General features: G+C 53.6%; 4 protein-coding genes across 4 annotated transcripts; 1 reads left to right on the top strand and 3 right to left on the bottom strand.

The window, feature by feature from the left end:
* Window positions 1-240: 240 nt before the first annotated feature.
* Window positions 241-1,695, bottom strand: PHACADRAFT_121556 (uncharacterized protein). The gene is made up of 4 exons (XM_007395993.1): window positions 1,118-1,695; window positions 860-1,065; window positions 741-799; window positions 241-682 (listed from the first exon to the last, which is right to left on the bottom strand). The coding sequence occupies exons 1-4, from the start codon at window positions 1,492-1,494 to the stop codon at window positions 449-451; spliced, it is 876 nt and encodes a 291-aa protein (XP_007396055.1). The 5' UTR covers window positions 1,495-1,695; the 3' UTR covers window positions 241-448.
* Window positions 1,696-3,788: 2,093 nt separating this feature from the next.
* PHACADRAFT_256576 (uncharacterized protein) lies at window positions 3,789-4,499 on the bottom strand. Its single transcript, XM_007395992.1, has 4 exons — window positions 4,311-4,499; window positions 4,167-4,258; window positions 4,013-4,112; window positions 3,789-3,960 (listed from the first exon to the last, which is right to left on the bottom strand). The coding sequence occupies exons 1-4, from the start codon at window positions 4,441-4,443 to the stop codon at window positions 3,845-3,847; spliced, it is 441 nt and encodes a 146-aa protein (XP_007396054.1). The 5' UTR covers window positions 4,444-4,499; the 3' UTR covers window positions 3,789-3,844.
* A 244-nt stretch (window positions 4,500-4,743) lies between these two features.
* Window positions 4,744-9,891, top strand: PHACADRAFT_121551 (uncharacterized protein). The gene is made up of 6 exons (XM_007395991.1): window positions 4,744-5,428; window positions 5,479-5,928; window positions 5,979-6,062; window positions 6,111-6,824; window positions 6,876-7,005; window positions 7,062-9,891. Exons 1-6 carry the CDS (start codon window positions 4,768-4,770, stop codon window positions 8,116-8,118), a joined length of 3,096 nt encoding a protein of 1,031 aa, XP_007396053.1. The 5' UTR covers window positions 4,744-4,767; the 3' UTR covers window positions 8,119-9,891.
* A 361-nt stretch (window positions 9,892-10,252) lies between these two features.
* Window positions 10,253-13,451, bottom strand: PHACADRAFT_256571 (glycoside hydrolase family 63 protein). Its single transcript, XM_007395990.1, has 14 exons — window positions 13,298-13,451; window positions 13,048-13,245; window positions 12,902-12,987; window positions 12,780-12,852; window positions 12,608-12,724; window positions 12,347-12,559; window positions 11,960-12,290; window positions 11,860-11,910; window positions 11,716-11,806; window positions 10,802-11,662; window positions 10,653-10,742; window positions 10,534-10,598; window positions 10,433-10,470; window positions 10,253-10,377 (listed from the first exon to the last, which is right to left on the bottom strand). The coding sequence occupies exons 1-14, from the start codon at window positions 13,344-13,346 to the stop codon at window positions 10,358-10,360; spliced, it is 2,283 nt and encodes a 760-aa protein (XP_007396052.1). The 5' UTR covers window positions 13,347-13,451; the 3' UTR covers window positions 10,253-10,357.
* Between the last annotated feature and the right edge of the window lie 66 nt (window positions 13,452-13,517).

Raw genomic sequence — 13,517 nt, 5'->3', positions numbered from 1 at the left:
ATAATCACCATGATTACCATCCCCTCTCCCCGTATTTGCAGCTGCCCTATCATGGATGGTTCTAATATTGTTCACGTCCCATTGAATGGACCCCGCACCTCCTCAAGAGCTAGGGCTGCTCTAAGCCAAGGACTGCAAGGCACACCTACGTCGGTCCCTGGTTCTACACCTCGCAGCGTCTTCGACCTGCCATGCCTTATCACGCTATGTACGCTTCATGCCCCTTGTGTAGAATGATAGAATAAATTTACTACGTAGTGGCATATAGTGAAGTACATGGAAGCCACGTCGCAACACCAAGCGCCGTTAATAGAGACTATGTCAAAGAGTAAGGCCATCTCGTTGTTTCCAGGCCTCATGAGCAGGAATCCGGCCTAACGGACCGGCGACAGATGCGCACGACATGGGACTGCGGCCTGACTTAGTAGGTTCGAAGGTGAACCTACACTCAGAGTAAAATCGAAAAATTATTCCTATCATTCCCTGTACGCAATACCGTCTTCTTCTGGTATAGTGTAGCGTCCAACGGTACGACTGGTGTGATTTTCTGGAAGAGCCAGTACGCCATCTTCCCGCCTTCCCGCCATCGAGTTTTGATCTGCTTAAATGATAGGACATTCATGAGGCCCTCGATGTGATCAGGCGTGCAATATCGAGAATTCATGACACAGGAAAGGGGAAGCTGGCAGGAATAGACAAGTCAATCACAGGCGTCATTCACAAATATGAAGAGAACTTACCGCAAGGAAGACATATTGTCCTGGCTTTAACATGGCGTGAGCTAACTGCAACATTCGCCCTACATATGCATCAGCACTATGAGTGCTAAACAGTGTATAAGTGATCAAAGTGAACGGACCTCGGTCTTTGGGCTCCGGGACGAAGTTTACAACCAGGCTAAGACTGATCAGGTCCCACTGTTCGTGATGTTCCTCTTCATCCATAAGCAAGAAGTTCTGCTCTTGTATAGCTGGGTGCCTTGAATGCAGATCTATTGGGGTGACGTCTATCCATGTCGAGCACGAAGCGTAGTTGTCGGGTTTGAGCGCGCCGACCTCGAGTACTCTGCCGTGGACGTCAGCAGACACTCGGGCAAGACGTGAGAAGCCAGACATACCTTAGCTTCTCCGCCTCCATCCGCTTCGGGTAATTCAACTCGTGCAACCACCCTATGAGCACTTTCTCGCTGCCACCTCCCCGGTCGTTACCCTGTCCGATGACGGACATCTTCTGATACGCTTCCAAGCCCCCCATGTCATCTATCTCCTGCTCTATAGCTGCAAGCTCTTCCTTCACCTTGAGTGCATCAGAAGACAAGCCTTCACGCCTGCTGCTCAGTAGTTTACGGAGCTGGATCTGGCGCTTGCTGAGGACATGGAAGCGACGGATGACTTTGCGAGTCGCGGCGGGTTTGCTGGAGGAGCAAGAGGGGCTTGCAGGTGCAGCTAAACGAGTTACTGGAGTTTTTCTCTTCGTCCTTCGTATTTTCGCCATGGTGTGTAGTATGAGAAACGGATGAGCTTGCTGCCAACGGATAAAAGTACTACGTGGTTTTTGCCACGAGGTTGTCGCATTTTGGAGAGAGTAACAGGTGGCCGTGACCCGAGTAATAACAAACGTTTCATCAGATTGGATGCTTCAATACGCGGATGTAACATTTGCGTACATGAGGGTAGGAGGTGGAAAGGTATCGACAAGCAATGGCAGTCAAAGCGAGGTAGGCGCCTACGGTGTGGCGGCGATCCGAAGCGGCACCAACGACAAACGCTCATGCTCACTTCTTGAGGTAGTAGTGGCTGAAATGTGCGCCAATGCCATCGTATGCCCAGCTAGGGCGGGAGCAGAAGCATGCTCACACCAAGAGAGTGCGTTTGCATCCAGTGTACCTCTTGATCTGGGTACAGTGCACCAGTGGGGGTATGTTTTCTACGCGCACTCTTTCACGGAGCTCTCAGGTGAGCGGAAAGGTCTATATAGTGCCTCTCGCGCGCAGGTCTAATCTGTGTCCTAGGTGCGGGGGCATTGTAGAATGCCGTTGAGAAGCTTGACGATTAATTATGTTCGCTGTCAGCCACAGAATAGCAGTAAATCGGTCGGTTTGCCATTTTTGTGGCGTAAGCCTTTGTGCCAGCCGCAGTCTATATCAACCTGGCCTCTCCCCGTCCTTACACTCCCCAGCTAAACCGCTACCATCTGCACACACCGCACTTACCCGCATACTCCGCACACCCATATCACAAACAGCCATGCCCCTCTTCTTCTTCCGTCACCAAAAGAAGGCCGCGCCTCTTGGCTGCTCTCACCTCAACACGCCCGCAGAACTCTTTGGGCAGGACCGCCGCGCCGAGCTCGATCTCCTCCCTCTCGAGGTCACCCAGCGCCGGCCACAAATCATTTACCGAGACTCTAACAAGCACATGTCCATGGCTGCTGAGCCGCTTGTCTGGGAGGAGCCGTCGGCCTCCCTCGCGGGGGGTGACGAGGACGACTACTCTCTGACTACGGCAGCCTCGGACGTCAGCCCTGCCTGTGAACGCATCCCCACCACAGACAGCTGGCTCGTAGGCGAGTATCCCTCGCTCTACGTCAAGGACACCCCGGAGGAGGATGAGGAGGAGCAGGTCTCCCCAATGTCTTCCACCGAGACTCTCGTCGCCGTCGACACTGTCAGGCCCAAGGCCGCCATTGTCGCCGCGAAGCTCGAGGCCATCGCCGCAGAGGTCCCGAAGAAGGCTCCGGCTGCCCGCAAGCAAACCCTCGTCCCGCTTGCCGTCGCCCAGGCCCGCGCCGACATCAAGTATCGCGCGGAGGGCTTCGAGATGCTGGAGGGTCTGCAGAGCAAGCGCGGCGAGAAGGTCTGGTGGAAAGCATGCTAAGCGATCGATGTCCAAGGTAACTAGGGCGGGATCCCGAGAAACCGACGGGTGCATCAAAGGCGCAGTTGCGGCAACAGCTATGGCGGAGGTGCACTCTGACGCGACGACGGTGAACGCCCTGGGTCTGCGTTTCGTTGTCGCTCTCTGTGTGGCCTGCTGTCGATGTACACCACCCCATTGTGAGCTGACCGTTCTCTAGCTTCCGATGGCAGAGCCGAGCGACCGAAGACGCACCTTCGACCCGTGGACAGCTTGCGAAGGGCTGATCACCCTGAGCTGGCACACCCGCGGCGTACTACCATGGACTTCGTGAGTCACTCTCCCCCCATTGTAACTGACTGCCCGCTAACTCACCGATTCCATACAGAGTTCGTGGGCGGCGCCTTCCTGAGGTAGGGGCCAATACAGTGAGCAGGCGAGCCTCACTGTAGCGGTCCTGGCACAGACCTTCCCGGGGTCCTCAGGGTCAGTACCTACCGTAGCTGCCGGCTGCTCCGGTAGGGAAGCTAACAAGTGCCGAACGTCCACCGGTCGAAGTCCTTTCGAACTTCGGAACGCCCTTATATCGTGAGGTCCTTATTGAATGTGCGTATATCACCGCCATATTACACGTTAGGAAGCCTGTGGCTAACGACCGTTGTCGGATGCACTGGGCGGTGCAAACTGTAGCCCTTCATTGCAGGTGTTGAACAGTTTGGGAGCGCTATTCTACCAAGCCGGCTACTAGCCGTGTAGGGACTACCTGAGCGATGACTGATTGCACCACACTTGTACTACAGAACCACGTGTCAGTATGTATAGTCTGCGGATGATACAGATACGTGCCGACGAGTAATGATTGCCTGATACTGCATGAACCAGTTATATCGAAGCTGACTGTCACCATCTGAGTCAAGAGCCGCGGACGAGTGGGGAGTTGGTCTGATTATTAAAGCGCCCATTACGAGCGATACAGTACGAGTCTTTTGCTAATGAGATTGCAGTCCGGGGATTCGTGCCTGCGGTGGGGGGTCGCCGAATAGCGATCGTCCGTGATGCGCCAGAAGGCCAATCGCCGAACCGATCCCCGAGCCGCCGAGGATAACTGGGAGGCAGAGCATAAGCACGGTTATTGTCATAGGAACATGAACACGCACGGTTGACTTTGCTCGCTCGCTTCCAGAGGATAGCAGGGATCAAGACGGCAAACAGGACGCCGCCAATGGTCGAATGGTCATCTGCACGTATCGACTCGGTCTGTGAAACGGGATCGTCAGACAGCAAACTGTCAGCAACCTCGGATAAACATACGTCGTATGTCGCCACGATTCTGCGATTTCTAACATTCTCTGGCGTTGAGTAAGCGGACCTGACATACTCGAACGCACCCCCTGCGGCAATGCCTAGATCAAGGGCATCAGACCAATACTGCGGATGCATACGTGTGTTGCGTACCCGTTACACCTCCAACCCATGTTGCCCGTAGAAGCCGGTTGACCGTTACATGACTCCGTCCGTATCGCGAGATGGCGAAAGCCGCGTAAACAGGCGGGGCGAGCAAGCTGAGAACCTCGTAGCCTTTTGTCATGCCTCGCCGCACAAAAAACTCAGTGTCCGCCGCGTGCGCAACCGTTGGATCAAAAATGTTCACGGTGTCTGACATGTTTGTGCCTGCGTTGGTCGTCGAGGCGGGAGGCGAGAGGAACGATGAGAATGTTGGAAGCGCATGCAGTTGAACGACGTCACGAACGCGACCAAGTCACGCGCGGACAATGAGGACGTCACGTGGCACAGATGGCGCGCGTCGCTTTCTCTTTCCGCTTCCTCCATCTCCAAGGTCGGTTAGATCTCACTATAACTGTTATTCGGATCTATTAACTGTCGTTATGAGTAGGAGCTTAACTGGCTCTAGATGTCCACTGAATACAATGAAAGCACGTACAATCAAGTCCGCGAGTTGATTGCGAGACTACAGTCTCCAGTCCAAGACCTTCCAACTCTGTTGGGCTTCCTCGCCGCACCGCTATCAGATCTCGCAATATTACCACCACGTTATTCGAAGTACAATGTCACTCCACTCCCTGCACGCGCTTTGAGCGTTCCAAGGCACATCCCGCTACTGCAAAGAGCATTGCTCGAACATGTCCTGCCCGCCTGGGGACCCGTCCTCGACGAAGAAGAATATTATGACCTCGTGCAGCAGTACTTTGCTCCTGGTGTATTTCTAGTGTCGGTTTCCGCTGCAAAGCACGTCGCGCTCCACGCCTACGCAAGCATACTATCGTTGCCTTTCACCGAGCATTCCATACGGCTTCTGACCGCTTTGGTCAAAACGTATCCAATAGACATGCTATGGTCGTTAACTGTTATTAGACAGCATACTGGTGGCACTTTCAACAAGGGCACTGTCTCATGGGAGGACTGCGTCCGGAATGTTTGTGCCGTTCCGGCCAAGGTCGCCAACTTTCTCGCCGCCGAAGGTGTGACGACGGACCTGGAACCTGGACCATATTGTACTAACTTAAGCACGAGAACCGAGATTCTCATTTCTTCTCTCGCAAAACCAACACAAGGTCAGATCTGCTTTTATCTACTTCAGCATACAGTGCTGAACCAACTACAGTCGAGCTGGCCGCCGTCACGTACTTGCTTACGAAGCTTGTTAATGTCGGTATCTTCCCTGGCGCCATTCCGTCCTGGCACACTCAACCCTCGTTCTTTGGAACGACGTTGCCGACGATACGATCCAGAATGCAGTCAACTCCCGCGTACGCAGCGATATGGCGCCAAGTGTTCGGCGCATTTCCTTCCATCCAAACACTTCAGTCGGTCTTGACTTCGCTGTATGCGCATCTTTCCGCCGTGGATGACCTGGACGACTCGCTGCGAACAAGAGCGCTCGTCAAGCGGGAGGCAAAGCTTCTCAGGGAGCTGCTCGGTCGATTTGCTAAAGATAGCGACATAGTGGACGGCTTCTCTGTGACTGCTTTAGGGAGAAGTTGGTCTGTTGGTTTTGCCCGCGTGTTCGTGTGCTGGATTGCTGGAGCAGAGAAAGGCAGAGTAGACACAGAAGGTGAGAGTTCTGCGGTTCGGAACTGTAATGAAACTAATATCCCTCGATAGCACTCGAGCTTTTGCTCAACAAAGCCATGGACGTTTGGGCGAACCCTGATCATATTCGACACTCGTTGCTGAGTGGGCATCAATGTCGGTAGCGCTGCAGTCGACTTCTACTGTCACTAACCCTGTTTGTAGACTTCACAGCCATTATCCTGCTGGCAGTATCATATTTCCCTGTGAACTCTACGCCCGCCCCGATCAACAGCCTCGCCCTATCGTCACCATTTGCCAAATCCGTAGGAGTTTACATTGGTCACCTAGATCATTCTGTGCGGCGCTGTGGCATGCTTGTCGCAGAGGAGGTCGCCCGCTCGGCTGGCAAGGGATTAGACTTCGGTGATTGGGATGGGGACAGTAATGGGAAAGCATGGTGTCGTAGGGTACGAGAGCTCATGAGGGTGCGGGACGCAGACACTAGCGAAGACGACTTTGCTCAACTGGACACTGCTGAGCTGGCTCAAAATCCAGAACCTACGGTTACTCGAGAGCCAGTCATAGAGCTCGTTTCTCCTGCCACAACAAAGCCTACTCACACTCGAAAGCCTATCATTCAAACTGCTTCAGACGACTATGATTCAGATGATTCGCTTACAGGCTATGCCTCAGAGCCGTCATCTTCCCGATCACCGTCTCCTACGCCATCCGAGCTTGCCGAAATCGAGAAGGATCCAACACTACGCGTTACCCAGAGTAAGGTGCCGAGGCCTGTGTACCTCGCAACGCTTGCAGAGTTGGTGCGGCCGACAACGAAGATTGAGAACGACGAGGACGAGCCAAAACGTATCGAGACAGCGCTTGATGCTGCAGAGGAACTTATCAGGAGAAAGCGGGCGTACGGGACGGAGCTTGGTAGGTATCCTTTTCTGTTGTGGCAGTGGTATACGCTGACGAGTTTTTCAGAGGAAAATGCTGAAAATCTCGTCTTCGGATTCATTGCTTTGAACAATAACTTTGATCTCAATGGCTTTGAAGAGAAGCGACAGGCTACCGTCAACGCCCTTGTCGCCTCCTGCCCTCGCAAGGCGGCACCGTATGTAAACAGATCTTAAATTTTCGCACGCCGCTAATCCAAACGTGTTGATAAAGTACAATCATCCAAGAATACTTCCGGAACCAATATTCAATCGAGCAACGCTTTGTTATGCTGAATGCACTCGCAATGGGTGCACGCGAACTCGCTTCCTTGTCGCTCCCTCCAAGCCACTCCAGAGCCGAGCCAAAGCGAATCGCCTTTCCCAGCAAACAACTACCTGCCGCACTGCACCACAAGTACTTCACCTTAGGAGACGAGCTCAGTTCCGGGAACCCTGTTCGATACCTTCTCGACGGCATTAGCCAGAAAGCGATCGAAAGTGGAAAAGTCTCAGCAGAGAGTAAAGTTCCGGAATACGCTCGTGAGCGGCAGCTGCGTCTGAAGCGTCCCGTGACGGTCTCTGAGGTCACACCGGTCGCCCTTTCGCGAGACCTCCAGTCGCTGCAGTTACAGCCCCGCCCTCTGGTAGCATTCACCGAGGTCGCAGCCGAATACTTCATCTGCCCTATGATCAATCGCTTTTGGATGTTCCTCCGCGACGAGCAGGCACGCGAGGCGCGTACGGCGCACCAGGAGGTGCTGCATCGGTACCGTGGCGCGGGCACAGGCATGATCCTCAACGCGCTCGTGCTCTCGCAATTCGTTGCGGCGCTCGCAGTGCTCGTGCACGCCGCACAGAATGCGAAAGAGTGGCCCGCGGTGATTGCGCCAGATGCGCTTGAATTGGCGGTAACGATCGGGACGCGGCCAACGTCGAAGGGCGAAGGCTTGGAAGACGACGACGACAACGAGGAGGACAGCCCTGCGGAACGCCAAGCGAGGAAAGAGGCTGCGCTACTGACGACGTCACTAGAGCTTGCGATCGTCGTTATAGACGGAGCTCTGGAGCGAGATGGCGGGAAGTCTCTTGGGCTTGAGCATACTGCTCTGCTTCTCGCTGCAGGAGAATGGGGTTCTGGAATACTTTCGCGATTGGAAAAGGGCGTGAAGATACTGGGAGGAGGCGGGACGCACGAGATGAAGCTGAAGAGGGCGGCGGCAGGTCTTGTGCTCAAAGTGGATGAGCTCACGTCGAGATGGAAGCCGTCCATGGTCGACATGGGCTTTTGAAATCTCATGAGAAATTTCTCCAGAAATCCGTGAATGGTTTGCGTAAACAGGATGACGCAACATGTACGGTCATGTGGCTGACGCGACCATGTTCAACTGGATAGGCGCCTCTCGCGGTAGGGCTTGCACCGTCTCGTTGTCGAGAGCGGCGAACACTCAGGGTCTTTATCTCTTGCACATCTCCTTTCCTTTAGCTCGCCACATTACACGATGTCAAGCCTAGGCACGACGTTCACGCTCTCTTCAATAAGTTCATTCTCTTCGCCAAACCCCGAACTCTCCACACCGCCGCCCTCGCACACCTCGCTGCAGCAAGTTCCAGATGTCTTCGTTATTCCGCCGGAGGAGGAGCACCATGCTAATCCTCCATTCTGCTACTTTGATGCTGCCATGGAGAGTAAGAAGAATCTGTCGATTACGCCGGACATAGATGCTGTCGACGTCGCTTTGGGCATTTACCAGCAGACCGCGGGCAACCCTGCACCAGTCTTTCACCGCTCGCTTGGCAACGAGTCGCAGGAGACCGTGATTATGCCACGACGGAGCGAATCCGCGTCCGTAGCGCGGGATGGCAGCCGGAGAGACTCGGATGTAATTGAGGTGATGAAGGTGCGCAAGAGTGAGGGGGTATCCAACTCACCAGACGGTCGCGGCGCATACACGCTGAAAAAGTCCAAAACCTTCCGCGCCCGCGCAACTCAGGCTTTACGTTCGATTAAGAGCGTCGGCAGGTCGAATCGCAGGACGGGCATTCCCGAGACGTGGTCCGCAACGGGCGGATACGAGAATGCCTCTGACGGTCCTACGGAAGATGGTGTCCTATCATCAAGACCTGCTACTCCCAGTCTCGTCAGACGAAAATCCATTCAGCTGTCACAATTATTTACTAGCTCGCGCAATCGCTCGCCCACTCCAGATGTCCCTCTCTCGCCTACCTCGACCAACTCTTCGGAATGGGACGCCCTGAGTCGGCCATCTGTATCCGTAGAGGACTGCATGAACTCCCCATACCAGACGATGAGTAAAAGCCGCTCCTTCATTCGCCGAATGTCTGTTCTCGACCTCCATAAGCTGTTCAGCCCCTCGACACCCACGGAAACCAAGTCGTCACCTGTGCTTGCGCATGCAAAGGAAAACATCCCACCTTCTGTTTCTCGCACGTCTTCATCGAAACGCGACAGCATACCGCGGTCGAGCACAACCTCGAGTAGCCTCTCAGGTGTCGGTGATGTTCTCAGCGGCATGGAACCGGATTGTCCCCCACACTCTTTCCACGCAGACGCAGCATCATACTCGCTCACAGCGTCCTCGAGCACACTACAACTGGATGAGGTCGCGGAGGCAGCAGACACGAGTCTCGAGATGCGGCTTGATTCGCTTCATTTCGACTCTTTCCATCTCGATCCTGACGAGTTTTGATGACCGTAGCTGCTGTCGTGAAAGTACTGTTCGCAATTCGCTTGTAACATAATCCATTCCTCGTCGTGTTACCCCTTAGGTTCTGGATCGTTCCATGTACAGCCAAGTTATCCCTTCCTTTCTCGTTCCGTCTCGCAAACTGCATTGCTCATACGCACGGACTCATCTCTCCCATCATCCTGCTTTATACCTATTTACCACCTATATGTCATGTCTCCCCCATGTTACTTTTCATACTTACGGCTGGCGGTGCCAAAATCCTGCTTTAGTGGACACTTTCCTTATGAGCAACTCGGTACTCCTGTGCCTAGCAATTGAGCTTCGTTCGTGTTTGGTGCAGATGACAATTCTCCCAGAAGTGTGTACAGCCTGCGGTCGATCCCAGAGGCCTGATAGGGCGGTGACGATTGAATCACAAGGCGCATGATCGGAAGTGCTTGTTTGAGTCCGGGTAGAAAGTAGCACAACCTGTGAAGCGGAGCGAAATTGAACTGAGGACCTACGGCTTGCTCATGGGCAGGAGACACAATTAGCTTGAGTGGTCAGCGTCGAGAATGAACATGTCAAGGGGCGCGCTCAGCCGGCTGGCTCTTGTGCTTTCTCGCTTATAAGTTCATCGCAGTCTGTTATGATGGAAGATGCGCAGCCATCGTGGATCGGTGGGATAAGAATGACGCACCCAGATATCTTATCTGAACTAATAGGATCTCATCTGGTTTAAAGCATATTGATAACAACTTTCTAGGTCGAGCAAGGCTGTCATAAATAAGTGTACCCAAGTGACGGCTCCAGAGAACATAATTGTCAAGAGTCCATTCATCTAGTACTTCTCTGAGATTACTGTTAACCTAGTTAGCGCTCTGAAACGGCGGCATGGAAAAATTGATCGACGTACTCAATGTAACCAAAGATGTCCAGCCGGTGAAGGGATGGCTAAAACGAAAGGGTGTGTAGCATTGAGTGAGGAGTTCTAGGTGAATAGGTCTGAGTACATACCTCCTCCGGCCCTCGCCTGTGACCGCATCGTACTGCTCCCAGACGTAGCCAGTGCGTTCGTATTCCTGTGCAAGTCGCAACGTTAGGCGGGTTTATTCGGCACGGCAGAGCACGTATACCTTGTGGACGTTGTCAACAACATTCTTCCTAAGCTTAGCATAGATCTCCTTCGCACGTTCTTGGTGAGGACCCTCCTCTGCAGCATAGATCTGTGGGGAATCATGGTCGTCAATTAAGCGGGCCCTAGTACCAGTAGACTAGGACGTACAGTGTGTAGCGCCTGGAGGGCAAGGTAGTTCATTTGCACCCAAACCGGACCTTTCCAGTAGTTTTCTCCCTGTCCAAACTCCGGGTGCGACACAGACAGACTGCGCAGGCCATATGGCGACCAGAGGTGTTCGGGGTCGTGGAGCAGGTCGAGAACAGGCCCGAGATGTGGCGACTCGGGCGAGAGCAGACCAAGCAGGAATGGGAAGAGCGAGAGATAACCCTTCTCACAGACATGATACGACTCGTCATCGTCGTTCACGTTCACGTCGCAGTACATCTGGTGTTCCTCGTTCCAGTGCAGGTCCTCGATGTTGTCAAGGGTCGCTCGCTCGATCTCGACAAATGCCGTCGCATCGTCTGTCTCGCCGATGAACTCAGCGAGGTCGCGCATTGTGCGCGTGAAGAACGCCATCCAAGAGATTAAGTCGAGGTGCAGCTCGCCTGCGTGCGGCGGTCCACGAGGGTAGTCGTCCATCCCGCTTGTCAGAACATGATCTTTCGAGCGTCCACGCCATCTGTACGCTTCAGTTCGCGACCGCGCCTTGCGCGAGTACTGTTTGATCTGTCCACGCTGTGTGCGACGGAACCAATCATAGTGCCTCTTGAGCGGTGCGTAGATTGACTTCAGATATGACAGTGCAAGCTCCGGGTCTTCCAAATACTGGCTGCGGATAGAAGAATCGGCTGAAGAATCTGTCATGATAATTTGCTCGCTGCCCATGCCGTAGTCAAGACCAAGATCAGCTGTCGAGGGCCCGGGAGAGGCCTTCTTCAGACGATTGATAAATGCTGTCACAGCCATCGTCAGTGTGGGAGGGTTGGCCCATGTCGGCACTTGCGTGCGGAACTCGGCGGGCACCTGCGCATAAAATGTCAAACCTATAATCACGTCGCGGCCAGTACCTAGCATACCTTACTACGAGCCTCTTCGCCTAGAATTTGTTCCCTAGCGACCCAGCCATCCTGGTCGATGAGATCGACCCAGTTCTTCAGAATTTGCAAACTGGGAGATAAATGTGAGCTTGTCAGCGCCGGAATACAAATTGAACTTCGTACCTCATGTCGTTGTCCCATTCACCAATATGGAGTAAGTGAAAACCCTCATCCCTGATGCTGACGTTGAGAAGCTGCCCTACTCGTCACCAATGACTCTTACCAATAGAAGCCCCTAGGGAAGAAGCTTCGGCTGGGCGTGGCCGTCAACAGCGAACGAGGTTCGGTCAGATGTGCACCCTTCTGCCCATCGTCGTCATCTTCGAGTGTTGGCACATCGTCTTCCTGGTCCCACTCGTACGAAAACGCGCGATCGACTATCGAGGTACCATGGAAGTAACCCACACCGCCAATGAGGTTTGAAGTGACGGCTTTGGAAAATGCCTTCAACGAGTCGGGATTGCTAGTCGGATAGTTCGTGACCGGGAAGACCTCATCGAACCGTTGACTGAACGACTTGCTCAAAGCTTCGATACCTTGGTCCAAAGCAGCCGCTGTGGATGTGACACCTCAGCAAGCGAATGCTTGATAATGAGGCTATCAGATTTACATGATAGTTTCTGTTTCGCACTAGCGCTCTCGAAGAAGACCTCGAATTGAAATGACCCGTCGAAGATCTTCTGGACCGCATACAACGAGCTTCCGGTGAATACCTCGTCTGGCAGCTGGAGAACAAAGGAAGGGTCTGGCGGCGTGGTAGTGGAGTCTTGGTACGGCAGGATAGCCTGTTTTGCATGATCGACTATACTCGAGAGGATGTACTCTGGAGCGCGTCAACAAGGGGGGTCAACATCCGAGAAATATACTGTACCTTTAGCCTTCCAGATTTGGCCCGCAGGCGTGCGGTAACCTGCGAAGTGGGTTTTCCCATTACGGTGAGCGAAAGCCTCTGCATGCACACCAAGAGTTACAGGGGTGTTGTCAGGGCCTGTGGGGTCATCGTTAGCATTTCGACATGAGAAGCTGAGCGATATATCACACACCATCAACAACGCGAATTGTGAATTCGTCGAGCTCAACGGTGGAGCCCGTAAAGACAACCGGACCTTCCAAACCCTGGCCACGTCTGTTAACATATGGTTTCGAGAAGAAGAGATAGACTCGCATTCTCATCCTCGTCAGTCTCCATCTCTAGCCCTCCCACACCTTCGAGACCCATGTAAAATATTGTCGATATCCTTAACGGTCTGTCTACTCTCATTGGTATGTATTCAGCGGGCTGTGGATGGAGAGCTCGGCGCAGCGACGTACGAGGGTCTATTGGTTCTCCTTTGATACGTGCAGCCCAGTTACCACCATGCTGACCTCCGGGAATTTTGAGGAACTCTGTCGTGAGCTGAACGTTGTTCGCGCTGTCTTTGATGACTTGTACGCCGCCTTCTCTGGCATCGTATTCCGTCCAAGTGTAACTATCCAGATGGTCGCCCTGCTCGCACGCATGCCGGGTGTCTGACATATCTGTGAGCTTCAACGCTTTACATAACAATATCAAAGAACTGACTGGGCATAGACTGATAGTCGTGGGTCCCAAACCACATCAACCCGGTCATAAGCGACTGAGGCAACTGCGGTCGCAGGCCAAAATACAGGTTGGGTCGGTATGCTCCCCATAGCAGAGATTCAGAGATATTTGAAGACTGAGCAAGAGCTATCCCAGCGGTGGTTAGAAGCAGCCATTTGAGCTGCATGTCGGGCAGCGAGACCGTCGCTCGACGTTGAAA

This window comes from Phanerochaete carnosa (assembly GCF_000300595.1).
Source record: "Phanerochaete carnosa HHB-10118-sp unplaced genomic scaffold PHACAscaffold_5, whole genome shotgun sequence".
NCBI classification, from domain to species: domain Eukaryota; kingdom Fungi; phylum Basidiomycota; class Agaricomycetes; order Polyporales; family Phanerochaetaceae; genus Phanerochaete; species Phanerochaete carnosa.
This window is presented reverse-complemented; position numbering and strand designations above follow the sequence as displayed.